We start from the raw sequence: 17,679 nt of genomic DNA on the forward strand, positions 1-17,679 counted from the left end.
TAATATATATGGAAAGTACTTAAGTATTTATTCCTCAGAGAGGTAAAAGTCTTGTAAGATAATGTCAAAAGCAATTTTAGCTCAGATGAAAAGAACTTTAAAAAGTTCTTAAGACACTTCCATGGTGATTTAGTAAAATGACAGACATTTTGCAATTATATTGTTGAAATGAAGCAATGCACATCATCAGTTGCATTTTAAATGAATGTTCTCTCATGCTGCTATATTCAGGGTACAGTTTCACAGCGACTTAAGCCCACGGTTCTTATAAATGAAAGTCTGTAGCGATGCATGTTAAGTGGTCTCCCCTTCCCTTCCTGCTGTATTTCCACCTCCTCCCTTAGGTTGCCCCTTGTTCACATGAAAATGTAAAAGCTGACTCAGTTGCTGTGACTGAGATCCACCATGTCTTTGTTTCTGTCACTTAGTTAAGTCCAATAGTGGAGTACGGAGGGGAGGAAGAATACTCTATTTCTTTCTTAAGAAAGGGTGTCCGAGGAAAAGGTGATGAACAGAAAATATACGTATAGTCTTACAAGCAGTAAGACTGCCTTAAACTGCTACTGAACTGTAGCAGGCAGAATTCAGTAGAAAAAATGGTATCAGGGTAAAGGAGACTTTTGACTAATTGGTTTCTTGTGCAAGTCTGGTTAAAGCACTTATTTACACCCCATTCGCTACCTTCAAAACAATATACTCCTCCACCTTAGTAATTTAATGAGATATTCAGCTGTGAAACTAAAGAGGCCATATAATGTATTTAAAAAGAAAAATCATGGACAGAATTCCTTGGGTCAGATAAGTAACACAGAAGAGAGATGACAAGAAATAAACCTAACTGGATTTGAGCATAGCTGAAATAGATTTAAAGAGACATAGGTCCAACATCTGTTCGAAGTATTTTTTTTTTAATTTTTTAGAGTAAATTCTGACAAGGCTGTTCCCTAGTAAATATTACTGAAGTTCGTTGGGCAAAGAAAAAGGTTAAAAAAAATAATATAATCTGCTTTTGCTTTATACCATTGTTGAATTGTTTTAACTTAAAAAAAAAAAGATATTATTAATCTACTAATAGCACAAGCTATTCAATTTACCTAATAGTACTTGGGGACCAAATATGACCACATTGCAGTATTTTAAATGTACACTAGATGGCAATGCATGGCACTGACTTGGAGAATGATTTTTTTTTTCAAATTATTATATATACTTGAAACACTTGAATAAAACATTTAGTTTTTAGAATGTTTTACACAACAGCAAAAACAACTGTAGATGTGGAATGCTGTTCAATTAATATAATTGTTCATAAGAGAATTAACATAAGTATGTTAAAAATTATTTAAAGAAATTGGAATACTCCAGAAGGTGATGACAGTATTGCTGTATGTTACAGTGGTCTTAAAATTAGTACGTTTATAAATAACCAATATAATTCTTTCAGCAAAGATTTGTCACAAGCAGAATAAATTAACTTGATGCACTACTCTGATTTTAACTGTAATAAGGCTGTTTCTGAAAATCATAGAATCACAGAATCATGGAATGGTTTGGGTTGGAAGGGATCTTAAAGACTACCCAGTTCCAACCCCCCTGCCATGGGCAGGGACACCTTCCACTAGATCAGGTTGCCCAAAGCCCCATCCAGCCTGGCCTTTAACACCTCCAGGAATGGGGCATCCACAGCTTCCCTGGGCAACCTGTGCCAATGCCTCACTACCCTCAGAGTAAAACATTTCTTCCTTATATCTAATCTAAACCTACCCTCTTTTAGTTTAAAGCCATTACCCCTTGTCCTATCACTACACCCCCTGACAAAGAGTCCCTCCCCAGCTTTCCTGTAGGCCCCCTTTAGGTGCTGGAAGGCTGCTGTAAGGTCTTTCCGGAACCTTCTCTTCTCCAGGCTGAACTACCCCAGCTCTCTACTACTCCATATAGGGATATTTCTGAAAATTGTGAGATTTCCAACTGCTCCACAGCCAATGTACTAAATTCACGTTTCAGATGGGAGCAGTTGTGCATTAACATGCAGTTGTGGGTAGTCTGGAAGTTACTGTGGAAGTGTAAATTTTTAAATTAACAGCCGTGAGGCCCTAAATAAAACTGATCTTAAGAAGTATCTGAGCTGCAGTATTTCTGAGGTATCATTTCCAAAAAGTCGATAACTAGTATTCACAAATATGTTGTGCTTTTCTCCACTTGTTTTTTGAAAAAGCAAGTTCCTTAAGAACTGAACCTATGTCAAGTACCTACTTCAAAACAAGTGCTTATTAATTCTTAGAAATACTTCATGGTTTAATGGACAATTATTTCTATTCAGGACAGAATTGTTCTGATCACAATATAATTATGAACAGAAATTTCTGTTTTCCCCAATTCACATAAAAAGGATATTCTGTTTGGATAACTGTATCTGATCTGAAAAACGCATGCTTTCTGAGTTGCTACAATATTATGAACGGAGCATCAAGGAGGCCCAGCCTGGAAACCAGCTTAGTAAACGTCAGGTTTGACATGACCTTGGACAACCAACTAGCAGGGAGCAAGGAGCTTGGCCTGTGAAGGTTATAGTGCTGACAGAATTGCTCTGAGCCTGTTGCTGTTAATTGATTTGTGAAGCACAGTTAAACTCAGCATAACAGCAGTTTGTTGCATGCCTAGAATGGCAATATCCCTATTTCCCTGACCATGAGGTGAATGACAGAAATTGTCTTATTTTTTAAATTTCCTGATCACAAGGAGAAGCCCACATTACACTAAATGTAGCAAAAGGTGCTTAAGGAATAAGGGGGAAACAAGAGAGAAACAACAAAACAGTGGTAGCTAGTTTTCCTTTTATTCCTTTCTCTTTTCCCCACCCATTAGTGCGGATTTAAATTGAAAGAAGCTATCTTACAATTGAGATAGGAAGGATGCATTTAGATGTTCTGGATCTTCATCATATACAGAGTCTATAGTATTCATAATGTGCATACACAGAGCAACACTCTTAGTGCACAGTTTGAAAAAGACAGAGCACATAATTGCCTTTAATTACAGCATTTAGTTAAGTGTTAGAAAAATTCAATTTAAAAATGTAAATTTGCTATTGTTACTGCACGTTCTCCGGGATGATTTGGGGAGAAATAAGTGCAGATATGTTCCCAAAGAACATTACTTCAAATGGTTATCTATTAAATAAGGCATTATTAAGTCTAATTAATTCTTCACTATGCAAAACCTCCAAGTACAGTCAGGTAGTCTTATCTATGCACCAGTAATTCTCCTGCACTTTCTCTGACATTCTATTCGGGAATATACGGTACCTCTGCAGTTGCTGCCACCCACGTACCTTCATCATTAGCAGACAGTTTGCCATGGAGTACATCACCCGGCCCAGACGTGACCTCCACAGCTGAACAGAGGCTGCAAAATAAGAGCAGCTTGTGAATTTGCACAAATAAATTAGAGGTTCTTTCTTGCCATCAATTATTGGTCCTATGAATTACGATTTTGAAAGATCCACCTCGTTAACACCACTGGGTTTTAGCCGAGAATTTTTAATTCTCTGCTATGCTGCACCATCAGACAGAAAATCCTGCATCTCTCCAAGGGAATTACTCAAGCAGTTCTGGGGACCATACATGCTGTAACAATGCAAAGCAACAGACAGCCGCTCAGCTTTGAGCTCAGGCCAAATATTAAACACTAGAAGAAGCAGCCACATATTTTCCAATGTAAGAACAAAAGATGCATAAAAAAGATTAGAGTGATAATGAGTATCAATTTTAAAAACATATCATCTAGAGGATTAAATGAGATAAACTCAAAAATCAAACATAGCTAATGCCATTTCAGAGCCAAAACGTGCAGGGTCAGAACTGTCTGAGTCTGGGACTATTTGTGCCTGCCTCTGGCTTAGAGCCGTGCTGGAAAAAATCTGCCAAGCCTGTCTGCTTTCCCCATGCTCCTGGAGCTTGCAGGCATTAAAAGCTGCAGCAGCAGATTTTTTTTTTTCTCTCTGGGTTTGCAGACAGACTCCTGATGTTTTAAGAGAATAGTTCACACAGATCCTTATTTTTCTCGACCCATTTCCCTAGATCAATGCTAGAAATATTCCTCTAATCCTCCAAAATAAATGTTAGGAGTATTAATTCAGTACATTTGGAAAATAAATAGGTCTCAGTCAATCAGCTGTCAAGGTCACTGTAATGATTTGAGAGGGAGGGGAGAGGAAAGGGCGAAGAGGCTATTTCAATGAGACTGTGATAACTGAGACCACTCATTTGTATCCATAATGTATGCTATGATGAAAAGCATGGCAGGTCGCACAGATAATTTTTTTTAACACACATAAATGCCATTACAAATAAGAACAGAGTCTGGTGAAATGTCTACTCCCCTTCACTTCCTAAAAACACCTTCACCACCCCCCACCCACAACAACAACAAAAAATCAATGTCAGAATTCCCAAATTACCTTTGTCAAAAGAGGAGGAATAGTACGGGGCCCAAGACTGAACCCAGTACTTCATTCACTGTACCTTAAAACTGTTCATTAATGCTAGCTTTTGTTTTAGGAATTCTCCCTTGACCACACATTGCTAGTGCTGTTAATGGAGAGGCTGCTGTAAACACTGAGCAATTATTGCACGCTACATTTTTTCTTTCCTTGGGGGTGTCTGTAAAACCTGGACATAATTAAATAAATCTCCTCTTAACTCTCCTTTATTATTTCACTTGTGCTTATCTCCCTGTTTGCATGTCCTCCTAGTTTGGTAACCACGTTCAGTTTTTCAGGATCTTACCAAGGACTTAGGTAACAACAAACAAGATGTTGATTTCTGCAGTGGAGACATGTAGGTTTCGTGCTAACAATCCAACAGCACCAGCCATAGTACTCAAAAAGGATTGCAAAGCAGACACACCAGATGCCTTCAGTCAGTGCTATAACTAAACAGGAACTAGCTTTGATCTGGAAATTGTGTAGCCCTGTGGATGAGGCTTCTTAGAGCTGGCAGAAAGAGGTTAAAGAAAACCTGTAAAGCCGTAAACAAAATTGAAAACCCAACACCAGATCATTATGTGATGCCTGATAAATACCTGAAAACCACTTGCTCGCATTCTAAACATTCAGTTTTGTTATTTATCAAGGACCGTACTCCATACTGCCAGCCATTTTAATACAAACTCTGTGCACTAGGTTGCAGAATTGGCATCTTACAGAATGCATTGCCAGGCAAGTGGTGCTAGAACTCTTCTGTTGAAAAACTGGCAGGTGAGGCGCTGTTTCAGACTAATGGAAATGCACATGATGAGTTGACTTGTTGGCACCTTCTTATACCAGCAATAAGGAAATTACTTACTAGGCATAATCCCCACAATGAATTATGTCTGTCTTCAAATAAAGTTAATAAGGTTTGCTTCAGTGAGATCTCACATGAAAACAAAACAAAACATCAAAAAAACAACATTGTCAGAAGCAGACACAGAGCAGACCCAGCTGACCTCCAAAAACAACAGCAGTCAACACTCCTCGCAAAGGGGACTGCTTCAGCAGCCTTGTCCCCTGGCAACTCCTAGCTGCTGCTTTTCTAACCACCCATCCTTCTGAGCTCATTTCAGCTCTGATGCAGCAGCAGTGAGGAAAAGTGAGGAGCCCGAAACTCACATGAGCGAAACAGACTGCTGGCCACAGGATGATGACAAAGCTAGGAAAAAGCTAAAAGGGGATCAGACTCTTGCTTTTAAGGGGAAAGAAAAAAAAAAGAAGAAAAAAATATGGGGAGAAAAGGACAAAAATGAGGGTAGAAAGGGGACAACAAGGAAAAGGAGGTAAGGGAACAGAGGCAAGATGAACAACAGATATAAAGAGAGAAAACCAGAAACTTCTGGAATGCTGTACATAAATTTGGAATATCAGATTATCTTTCTGCTTTTTCCTAAACCATTTTGAGAAGAAGAATATGTGTATTCATTTGAATATACCTGCAAATACCTTTATGATATACACTGCTCACACTTGCATTCATTTTTTTAGGGCATATCTAGATGGTGTATTAAGTGAAGAACATTGACACATTAAAGCTGCTTTAAGTCCAACCAACTTGAAGACCAGGCAGAAGAGTTCAGACCAGATCTGCGCCACTCCAAGTAGACATCATTTTAGTGACCTGTTTATAATAACATTTCACTCTGCTAAGAGCTGTACCCAGCCTCTTCCCATCTCAGAGACAGACCTTTACTTCCCACACCCTCCAGAAGTAAATGCTAGCATGGAAAGGAGTTGGTAAGATTTCCTTAGGCTGTTGGCTGAAGCTGAAAGTTTCTTGTTTTCTTGGTACTGTGTTTTTAACTTCCATATTGCTGGGTACCGTAAGTGGTTCATCTAATCCATAACAATGGTTAAAATGTCATCGCATGTTCAATTTTTAAGCGCACTCAAATGATCTGTTTAGTATAAATTCCGTTAAAAAAATACTTGAACAACTAATTTACCTAGATGACCTTTATACAGTAATTTATCCCACACTATTGAAGCTAAACACTCAGATAGAAGGAACAGGAAAAAAACAAAAACATAATTTCATACAAAATGATTTAGATGAGTATATTCTGAAACTCATTTTAAAAAGTGACTTAGGTATTTCAGGTTTCTACGTATCACAGAGTTGCAGTGAGAATTAGACACCTATATAGCAACATCCTAGGCCAATTCAGCCCTTGTCTGATAGCAGTTCAATCTTAAAAAAAATCACTAAATTTTAGATAGGAAGACTGAGAGGAACCAATGAGCCAATGCTGAACATGAAACATTCATCTAAGCTGTGACAGCAATACATTTCTAGATGCATCACTAAAGGATGGCAGTCATGTTCTTTGTTTCTTCTAAGTAGGAAAAAAACCTGATTTAGTGCAACAGTTTGATCAAGGGCAAAACTGTGAAATTAATTCCAGCAAATAAAAGTACAAGGTGTATCATTTCAGAGGCTGAGTAGACTATGAGATTACAAAAACACTGTTTTAACAACTCTGGGGCAGTCTTGTGAAAACTTCTGGCATACTTGGGCAAGTGATAAAACCATACTGCCTGTGAAAAAATGTTTAAAGAATACCTACCTTGTCTGTTCTCCTGTGTAATATTAGTCATACTTCCATCTTCAGCTAAGCCTTGTTCCAGATTTTCTAGTATCTGTAGTAAATTTTTAAAGTAACTTACATGAGTTTAAACAATGTTATGTATTAAATGTAAATTATCTAAAATTGACAGTCAATATGAAAACCAACTCAGGCAGGAATGTTTCACCTAGATACAGTTCAAAATTACTGATTATTACCATAGCTAGATCAATTGCACAAAGGAAGACATTACACGGTAGAAGGATGTTAGAATTCAGGTTTATGATACTTACAGAACATTAAATGTCAGCACACTCCGGGGACATACACATTTTGTTAAACAAAACATGAAATATGCTTCACCAGAGAATGAATGTTAATGACCACAAAGAATGTCAAATTGATTTTTCTAAGAGAGCCACCCTCTCTTGACTCCTCCACCCTAAGTATGGGCTCTGGTTTCGAAAACACCTTGCTTCTTTTGTCCTTAATCAAGTATTCCCCTTAGGTCTTATTCCGACTCCCTTCTCAAACTTCGGGTTTTATTGCTTCTCTTTATTTATTATAGATTTTAAATCATCCAAACTGTTGAGTGAATAAAACATTTGTAATATGATTGGGAGAATGAAAACGTATACTTAATGAAGCTTGTGTCTCAGCACTTTTGAAATACGCATGTGAAGTTCCATTTGAAATGCAAGTCAACTTTCCATTTTCTAATCCCATTACAGTTTCTCCAAATCCGTTCTGCCATTCCCACAAATAACCCCATTTGCTCTATTACAAATTTATTACTTTGGTTGTAGAATACTGTTTGAGATCTCCTTCAAAAAACCCATTACAGCTGTTGCTCTTGAACAGCCGTTGTGGTCAGCCAATTAGTGAAATATAAGGCATATCCTTGTCTGGGGCCTGAGTGCACTTTTGAACATACTGCACAAAACACTCTTACTCTCTGTCAGTATAAGAAATTGTTTTTTTTCCACACCAGGAAAGCATTCCAGTTGTGCTCGGTGCTTTGTAAACAAACACTTAAAAACAACACAGGAAATCCTCAAAAGCAAAATTAATCTGGCCTCAGACAGCATGTTGGTGCCTCCCACAGTCAACGAAGGGCAATCAGGACCTCCATGAAGCGAGTTCACACCATCTTAAGGTGAAAGGAATTGCCCTGAGAGATACCAACCTCTCTTCATAGACTGGAGTGAAAGCCTAAAGTTAGGTGTCATAAATTTAGCTACAAGTAACTTAAGAGCTATGAGAGGCATTCGATGAAATGACTGCAGTTACCACATGCCAGATGAGCCAGGGTCATTTTCCTGGTAAGAACTGTTAGCCCATGACAAGTACAAGGTGGTTTGATTTAGTTCATAGAGAGCTAAAGCAAGTTGCCTTACCTCAAATTTTGAGAGGCTATGAGCAAACAATTGTACAGATACCACAACTTAGTTGATAGGTAGCAATTTATGAGATCACAGCAGCATGTCTGTGAGATTGAATCCCTGTCCCAATTTCACAAGCAGTGTAGCCCTTAGAAAACACTTAGAAACCGAAGCACCAGATTTAAGTATTAAGTGCCTAGAATATAACAAGGCACCTTGTCAGGGTAAAAAACATTCTTCTCTCCCACAAGCCAAAAAAAATACCTTATTGTCTGTTTTCTATCCAGTCTAAAAAAAAAAACAACACGATCTCTCTCTTCCTCTGGAAAAAATCTAGTGATCAGTTCTCATTCTTAGTAAGGCTCAGAGTTCTTACTCTTGAAATGGTCTTAACATAACGAGGTGCCTTCATCAGTGAAACATATTGTTTTGTTTGAAAAGACAATAGGTTTGTTTGACAAAGCCATTCTCTGAAAATGCCCCAACTAACATCACAAAAAAAAAAAAGGAAAGAAGTAGATATTAGCACACAATTAGAATATTACATTAACCATTCTGTGATATTACTTGGGGATATCTAGCTGTCACCTCAAGCTCAACGTAATTAAAACAGAACTCGGTGCTGATTTGAGGCTAATTGGTTTATTCCCTAGGTTTATCTCCTTTTGCCCTTCTTAAGTATAGGAACATCATCTGCAGTCTTTCAATATTTAGGCACTTCCCTAGTTATCCATGAATTGTTTAATAATAAAATTACTGATTCTAGTAGTTCTTCAGTGTAAGCTATGGTAGTTGACATGAAATGTTTGATTTTAACAGATCCCCTCATCGTGCTTTTCCACAGATGGTAAACTTTATTCTAGCAATATCATATGCGATAGCTCTAAACATCCTTGTTTCAAATATAAAGACAAATAACATTGAACACTACCATCTACATTAAACAAGCTGTATGTATGAAATATGTTTTTCCTTGTCTTGAATATTTATAAAGACACACTTACTAGTTTCACTGGCTGGCACTGTTCCACCAAGCCTCCTGTTTCATTCCTCATCCACCGCCCGTGTACCACATCTACTAACCTATGCATGCTACCTTTTGTATTCTAGTTTCCTGTCCTTCCATATCTCTTTTTAATAATTTGTTTCTTCTTCCGCAACTTTTCATCAGCATTAGCTTCTTACTTTAAACAACCTTTTTTCTGTGGGTGCTCCTGGAATTGTGGCTTTTGGGGGACTGAGTCTGGTGCAGGATCATCATATTTTCTACAAACTCATCAAACAAAGCATCACGACAAACACCTCCCAGACTGAAATAACCTATGAGACACAGAATGCTTATGCATTCTTAGTAACTGATCCAGAACTGGAAGCTGAATGAAAATAAAGAGCAAAAGCAATCAGTAGCTAAGAGACTGAAAAGTTCATCAATCTAAATTAAAACAAAAGACTGGGAGATATGAGAAGTGTGTATATGGAAGGATCAAGGAGGAACACAACTTCTCTTAAAGAAGAGTGGTGGAACTACAGAGGAAGTAGCAGATGGCCAAGTGGCACATAAGATTTTTGAAAAGTTTCGTAAAGAGCAACTTGCAGAAGCTTTTTCAGGAAGCAGGACGGTTAACCCACTTGCCACTGCTCCACCCACCTGGTAGAGAGCACAGTACAGCTCTGTCAGTTGAAGGATTAGGGGTAAAAAGCAAAATACATCACCCTATGGGATGCGTGTATTTCCAGGAGCTCTCCCTCATTCATCTAGGAAGCTCAGGCACAAGGAAAGGGAGAGAATAGCTTAACCCTGACTATTGCTCTTTTCACATTTTGGTCTCCAGGTAAGCATTTCTTATAGCATGTCCTCAGCAGAATTAGCACTACGATCATGCCTATGTTTTCGAATGAATACTGGAAAAGAACAAACCTTTTTATGACTTAAATTACTACTGTTACTCTTACTGCCTGGCTGTTTGGAGTCCTTTTATTTCAAGGCAGACTTATAAGGGCAACAACTTGTGGCAATTCAGGTTGGGAAGACCAGCAGTAACACAGAGACAGTAACAATTTCACTTCATTCCCCCAAAAGACCATAACAGGCCTTTGGCATCACAGATTATTTCATTTCTAAATGCTGCACCTATGGACAAGAGATGTAAAATATCAGATCAGATCTTGATTACAAATTTACAGGGATGCTAGAAAAATTAAAAACATTATTGCCTATACGGGGAAAACAAAAATTATGTTTTTCATCTCAATCTCCAATCCTGATTGAGGTATGAGAAATATATAAGTAGAAGAGGGCTGAAGAGACTGAGTTACCAACATAATGTCAAATTAAATATGGTTATATCTTAAAGTCGAGTGGCTAATCCAAAATTGACAGGCATCTGCAGAGAGTGTACAACAAAAAACAAGAGGGAATTTAGCAGGTTAAAAAGAGGTATCAGATAGGAATAACACAATTACATTAAGGAAGAGAAGCAAAATAGGAAGACAAATTTTCTTACGATAAGAATGCATTAGCATTAGCCTGGAATAGCCTCCCAGGGGAAGTGCCCTCAGCTCCACAGGCTGGCTCATTAAAAACTAGAAAACAACCTTGCATTGCAGAGAGACAGACGAGGTGAGCTAATAGGTCTTTTCTCTCTCCTAGTTTTTATGACTCCAAGATCATCTCATTTACATAATGACTATTCGTATGCCCTTCTGTAAATAAGGATGACCGAAGATTATTTTTCCACTTTTTCAAGTAGGTAAGTAAAACACTAGAGGTTTTTGGTTGAAAGCTCCCCAATTAATTCTGTTACAACCCAAATGGTTCCCAAGTGTCATATATAAATATTAAGAATAATGTGTAAATTCTTTATGTTATTTTCTTGGCTACACCATAGGTTTTCATAAGCTTTCATGTGCTTTATTCTTAAACATTCCAGGTGAGATCTAGATTATTAGACTGATAGCATTCCACACAAAAATTAAAACATATATCTAAATAATGCTTTTTTTTAGTTAACCTTACATGACTTCGTATGGTTAAATTATCATCAATTTACAAATGTCTTAAAAATATATTTATGAGATGTCCTTTTTCATACTCTCGTTTCTATAGCTGTCTTTGAATTGCTCCAAAATACAAGATATTTAATTGGATGCAAACAACTGGAGTAATATGCAATGTAGTGCCTAGAAAAACTAATTGTAAAATATTACCATACAAAGGATGGAATGTTTGTAGTCTTCTGTGTACTTTATTTTAAGAAGGAGCCCTGGCGACTGCACTCTGCCTCTGGTGGAACCTGTCAGAAGCAATGGGAGATTGCTTCCATTAGGACTACAATTGAACACCCTAATCTGGGAAAATCTTCTCCCAGAACAGGGAACTCCTTGTGAAGAGCCAGCAGAAGCCTCAGAGAGGCTTTCCCCCAGGGCACAAGGGATCATACAGGACATATAGTGATCTAGGCCTCTAGACGTTGAGGGAGTGAGAATATGAGTAAACTGGTCTGTTCTTCAAGAACTTAGTGGGCAGGGAAATATGTATTTTTAATTTGCAAATGTCTTTTATTCCTATTTCATCTTCTCTCAGTTCCCTTATTTAAACAAACAATCAGCCTAGGTCATGTTCAAACAAAACCTTGAAGATAGTTTAGAAGCTTCCTTAGTACACTGGATATGCTTTAAAGATACGCACTTCAAGGAAAAGCAAGCAGGCAGAGCCACCACAAGGTTATAAGTAACTTAAGGGTCTTGTGAAGAAGTGTGTCGAGGTGTGTGTGTGGGGAATTAATTTCCTTTGCTTTCATTCCTCTACTGACCAGTATTTTTAATCTGTGGAGAATCATGGCTGATCACACTGTAACTGAGATATGGCTATGTCAAAAAAGTTAGCCAGATAGCTGATGAATACCCTGCTAAAGTCACTTCCTCATTCACATCCATATAGTTTTCTCCGTCCTTTACAAGATCAAGGAGCTTAGAAACAAGTCAGATTTTTGGAATCTAGTTGCACTTTCATGACAGAAGAGTGACAGCACAATACTTAAAACCAGATCACACAAAAACAAGATATGAAACACCTGGTCTGCTGCAGACCAGGGCAGGCAAATGTCAGTAGAGGCCCAGAAATCCTGCAACAAAGCAGTATAACATATCCTGGAAGAAAAATAAAAATACTTTCAAATTGAGGAGGACTGTTTATGAAGGACAATGCTGGAGAGAACAACTTGGCAGTAATTTTATTAGATGAGATGGTCACAAGCAGATAATATCATTCATGAAGTGCTAAAAAGTAGCACTTCTTGGACAAATTAGATCTCTCTCTCAGCTGTTTCCAAATTAATTCCTTCCAACTCTACAACAAATGCCACATTCATTTCTTATTATTTCAACCTTTCATCTTTTTCCCTCATAAAAGAAATAACTATTTTAACTGTAAACGCTTGGTTATACTTGGTTACCCTAGTAACTACTCTGTGCTGGAAGTAAATTGGTTTTTATATACGTAAGACCACAGTATCTATACAACTGGCAATTACCAAATTCCTTCACTTGCATTATTCAATTTATTTTTCAGAAGTAAATATAGGAAGCTTCCAAGGAATACCTGAAATAATCACGTGCGTTTATCTCATATACAGTTCTGAATTTTCAAATGTCACAGGTAAAGCAATAATGCTTCATGTCTTCTAGAGGTTAGCACATTGTAACATTCATACATAACTGTTGCATTACACTAGTAATGAAGATTTCTGTTAAAAACATTTAAGGATGAATGATTAATGCTCAGGGTGTTGGGTTCAGTAGGTAAGGCTTGTGCTTACAATACCACCACTCCAATTTCAGCACTGACAAATCCCATATTATAATTCAGGCCCAAATTTTGCATTGTTGCAACTCAACAAAACAAGTAATTCCCCTCAGGCCCCAAAACAACAACAAAAGCTTCATCAAAACAAACAAACCCCAAAACAAGCTCAGCAGTTTGTATTTATATTCCCATTTATAAAGACTGTCATTCGTTTCCAAAGCCAGCTATCCAGACTGTTGCTGAAGGATGGAGCAGAGTCTTTTGATCATAACTCTGCTCTCGTGAGACCCCACCTAGAGCACTGTGTTCAGGCCTGGGGCCTCCAGCACAAGAGAGAACCAGACCTGTTGGAGCAGGTCCAGAGGAGGGCCATGGGGCTGAACAGAGGCCTGGAGCACTTCTCCAGTGAAGACAGGCTGAGGGAGTTGGGGTTGTTTAGCCTAAAGAGAAGGCACTGGGCAGACCTTGTAGCGGCATTCCAGTACGTAAGGGGGCCTGCAAGAAAGCTGGGGAGGGACTCTGTCAGGGAGTATAGGGACAGGACAAGAGGGTAATGGTTTTAAATTAGAAGAGGGTAGGTTTAGATTAAATATAAGGAAGAAATACATGATGGGAACGATGAGAAACCAAAACAGGTTGCTCAGAGAAGCTGTAGATGCCCCATCCCTGGAAGTGCTCAAGGCCAGGCTGGATGGGGCTTTGAGCAACCTGGTCCGGTGGGAAAAGTCCCTACCCATAGCAGGGGGGTTGGAACTAGATGATCTTTAAGGTCCCTTCCAACCCAAATCATTCTATGATCTTATGATTAACAACTGTTTTTAACTATCTGGATGCAGCTGAGTGAGGGAAAAAATCTCTCCCATGTGCCCTTGAACATGTCTACTTACTATGTCTGCTCTGTGTCTTGTTGGGCAAAAGCATGAAAGCAGGAGAACTGTATTTGCACTGTTCTGCTCATTTAAGTCACAGCTACTAAGCAGAGAAGGATGCTGTAACCTAAAATGGAAGAGACTTAATTACTTCTATTAGTGAGTTCCTTCTCTGAATCAAGATGGAATCCAAAATGTCATAGTTGAAACAATGTTCTTTTTAAGGACAGTGAAATGTGTTTCCTAAACAGTAAGAAATAGCAGTGCATAGAGAAGTTGTTACCTTGGCGCAGATTATCTTCATATTGTGCAGTCTATCCAGTGACTCCTGAGGATTACCTAGGTACTGAGGAAGTTCAGCATGTAAAATCCGCATGGAGAAAGGAACCATGGAACCTAGAATCATAATTAACTTCATTAAATGTGTTTGCTATAATGATGAGTGTGTACATCCCAAAGGTATTTCTCACTAGTATATATGACACAAAGACCATTTTACCTTCATATTCTTTTTGTCTCTTGATGAAAGATGAGAAAATAACAACCTTTTTCTTAGCTATAACATGCAATGTTATGTGTTTTAAATATTATTTATGTATATATTTATATATTTATTTTACATGTGAAATGTTTTAAATATGTAAACATGTATGTAACCATAATCAAGAAGGCAAGAAAAAGGTGCAACCTAATTCAGATTTTCAAGAACAAGTTGTGCATGGAAGTAAAATGTTTATTAAAGATTTTTATAAACCAATTAAAACAGAGGATTAAAAAATGGGACTTTACTCAAGTTTCCGCTACAAAATTGCCCCTAACATTAATACTTATGCATATGTTATAATCAATGCAGAAGAACAAAGATGGAATTGTAGGTCTTAAAAGCTTTATTGCTAAAAAAAGTTATATGACCAGGGCATGCAAAGGTGCTTATATGTAATCTTTTTTCAAATAAACAAAGGCTGATATGAAGGACTCCTATAATACAGGAAGAATAAGAACAGAAGATCAGAATGAGTCAAAGCAAATAATGAATAAAAACAGTATAATGAAGAACATAAAATAATTTTGTAATATATTAAATCTAAAAATATATTAAGTCCCCTGTGAAATTAAGATGTTTTATAAAATATTTTCTTTCTATTAATTTCCATAGTTCTGTGTAAAGATCTGAATATGTTATGATGAGCATAACTTCTATGACTCTAAAGACAACACTTAGTCTGAGTTCTACTCCGTTAATGTACTCCCTTCTACCAAGAGTTACCAAGTGACTCTATACTACGAGACTGACTCTTCATAAAGATGGTGTGCTTTCTGGTTTATTGAAAACATCAAATAGGAAAAGAATTTTAAGTAATACTTGGGAGAGTAAGTAAAAGAAATGTTTTCCTTTTAATATTAGTTTACTTTTATCTTTATTATTATATTTACCAAAGACTTAATCTTAGAAGTTTATGAGCATCCTTGCTTACTTCAAGGGGAGTTTCAGGAACTTCAGGGAATCCTAGTTCATGTAGTATCTTGCTTTCCAGTTACCTGCATATCCTTTATACAGACAATAACACTGAATGTGATCATAAACTGTTACTAATAAAAAAGCAAAACAAAACAGAAGCAAGTATAATGGGGAAACAAACCTCGCAAAATACTGTGCTACAGTTCTAATATTTTAATATAATACATTTGCTTACTTCAGGCGTATTCCAATGGGATTTCCTTCTCAACTTGCCTCTTTCCTCATCTTTTCTCACAAATAGGACTCAGGAGCTTTTTATGAAGATTTTTGCACCTGTTCTTAATGGGCTTATATGTCAAAGAGGTAAATGCTATGTAAAATGAGTCATTGCCTCTAGACATTTTTTGAAAGGTTGACAAAATTTTCATCACAGACCTCATTCACTAATTATGACCTTCAGAGTAAGCCAACTACATCTACATAAATTCTCTTTTGCCAAAGCTAACTATTCCCAGTGGCTTCTGTGCCTACTGCATTCCCTTGAGGAACTACACACAAGTTTCATGCATCATCATATGTGGAATAGATATTAAGAAAACAAAACTGCCTTTGAATTTCTTTTTAGTGAAATTTAAAAGGTTATTGAGCAAGTAATAAAAGATGTCAAATATTTAATGTATCTATCTTGACTAGTACCTAGCATGACACAAGCGAAGATATGAAGTCGGCAGGGGGTGAAAAACAAATGAAAGTATGGCAAAAGTAAGAGCAAATTCTGAGCAAGAACACCATGGAAAATTGCTTTGCAGACATGTGCTTTGAAATTCAAGAACCTGCACTGCAAATCTGTGGAAGCAAACTTGACCTCAGGCTGGTTACCTTCTCTGCCACACCTCTGGTTGACTAATTCTGCCATCAAAGAATAATAATCCTGCCAATAAGCTATGCCCCAAACCAGCTATTTTGGTAGTGTTCTTCTGTAATACCGCTAACACATAAACCATGCACCTACTGAGTACTTAACAGGATTTCCAAAATAAAAGGTTAAAACAAAATGTTCTGTTCAAGCAGTAAAGCTTTGGAAAACCTGACATATAAAATGGAAAGAATCTGAAGTTTTACATTTTTGGTTAAGGAATTACTGTGTCTAGCACTCTCAACTCTGAACAAGGCTGTATCATTCCATTCTCTTGTAAAATGTGGCAAAAGGTAAACTCAATAAACACAGAGAATATCTGAATTGGTAACAGAACAGCTCAACACACAGATAGATGGATACTAATTGAGTGCAGATGAAATGTCTCACGTTATCTATTTTTAGAAAAAAAATGTATTTTTTGCAAAATACATTTTGGGATTGAGTATTTTGGTAAGAATTGATCTTATTGCTGGATGAAGCCACACAATTATGATCGATGCAATGGGAAAGAACAGCTCATTACCAAACTACATAATCCAAATTGGTGTCAGAGGATGTGAGAATAATAAATGGAACTCCAGGCCAACTTAGGCTTGACAAGAATCTGCTTTATTCCCTATTACAACTAAGACCTCAGTTGTGATAAGCAGTCAGAACTATATCACCTCCAAATGTACTTTATTAATGTGTTATTTCTTAACCACCTACTATTTCCTTCAGAGAATGTGACTAAAAAGCATACCAGTGCAATCCTTACTAAGTATGTCAGGAGTAATGACAGGTCTCACCAAACAAAATCAGAAAGAAGCTGACCCACAGTGTAAAGGGTAGTCAGTGTAATGACTTTTCAAACTAGAATTTATATTACTATTTCATGCAGGAGGATTTAAAGCTCTACCATACGTTTCTTCTCTTTCTTTTCGAAACTCATAACTTAACTATTATCCTGCAAGTAATTTTACTGTGAGTATCCACCAAATTGGACCAGTGAACTTCTGTTGCTTAATGCCTGATTAAACAGGTTGCTGAAATTATATTTAAGATCTCAGAAAGACCGTTTCTGCCCTCTTCCTCAGTTTCCTTGCAATCCTTCCAAATAGTGGAATATTTTTGGAAGATGGCACAAAACTGTATAGGTGCTCTCACAA

At 37.3% G+C, this 17,679-nt stretch overlaps 1 protein-coding gene across 1 annotated transcript in view; it reads right to left on the reverse strand.

Moving 5' to 3' along the window:
- The window catches only part of TRAPPC12 (trafficking protein particle complex subunit 12), a 54,913-nt gene that overhangs the window by 9,024 nt on the left and 28,210 nt on the right, over nt 1-17,679 (reverse strand). The window contains exons 6-8 of the mRNA XM_035542926.2: nt 14,437-14,549; nt 7,099-7,171; nt 3,332-3,405 (exon numbers count right to left, since the gene is read on the reverse strand). Of these exons, the coding sequence (XP_035398819.1) occupies nt 3,332-3,405; nt 7,099-7,171; nt 14,437-14,549 (260 nt within the window). The remainder of the gene's footprint in view (nt 1-3,331; nt 3,406-7,098; nt 7,172-14,436; nt 14,550-17,679) is intronic.

Source organism: Cygnus atratus, chromosome 3, assembly GCF_013377495.2.
Source record: "Cygnus atratus isolate AKBS03 ecotype Queensland, Australia chromosome 3, CAtr_DNAZoo_HiC_assembly, whole genome shotgun sequence".
NCBI classification, from domain to species: domain Eukaryota; kingdom Metazoa; phylum Chordata; class Aves; order Anseriformes; family Anatidae; genus Cygnus; species Cygnus atratus.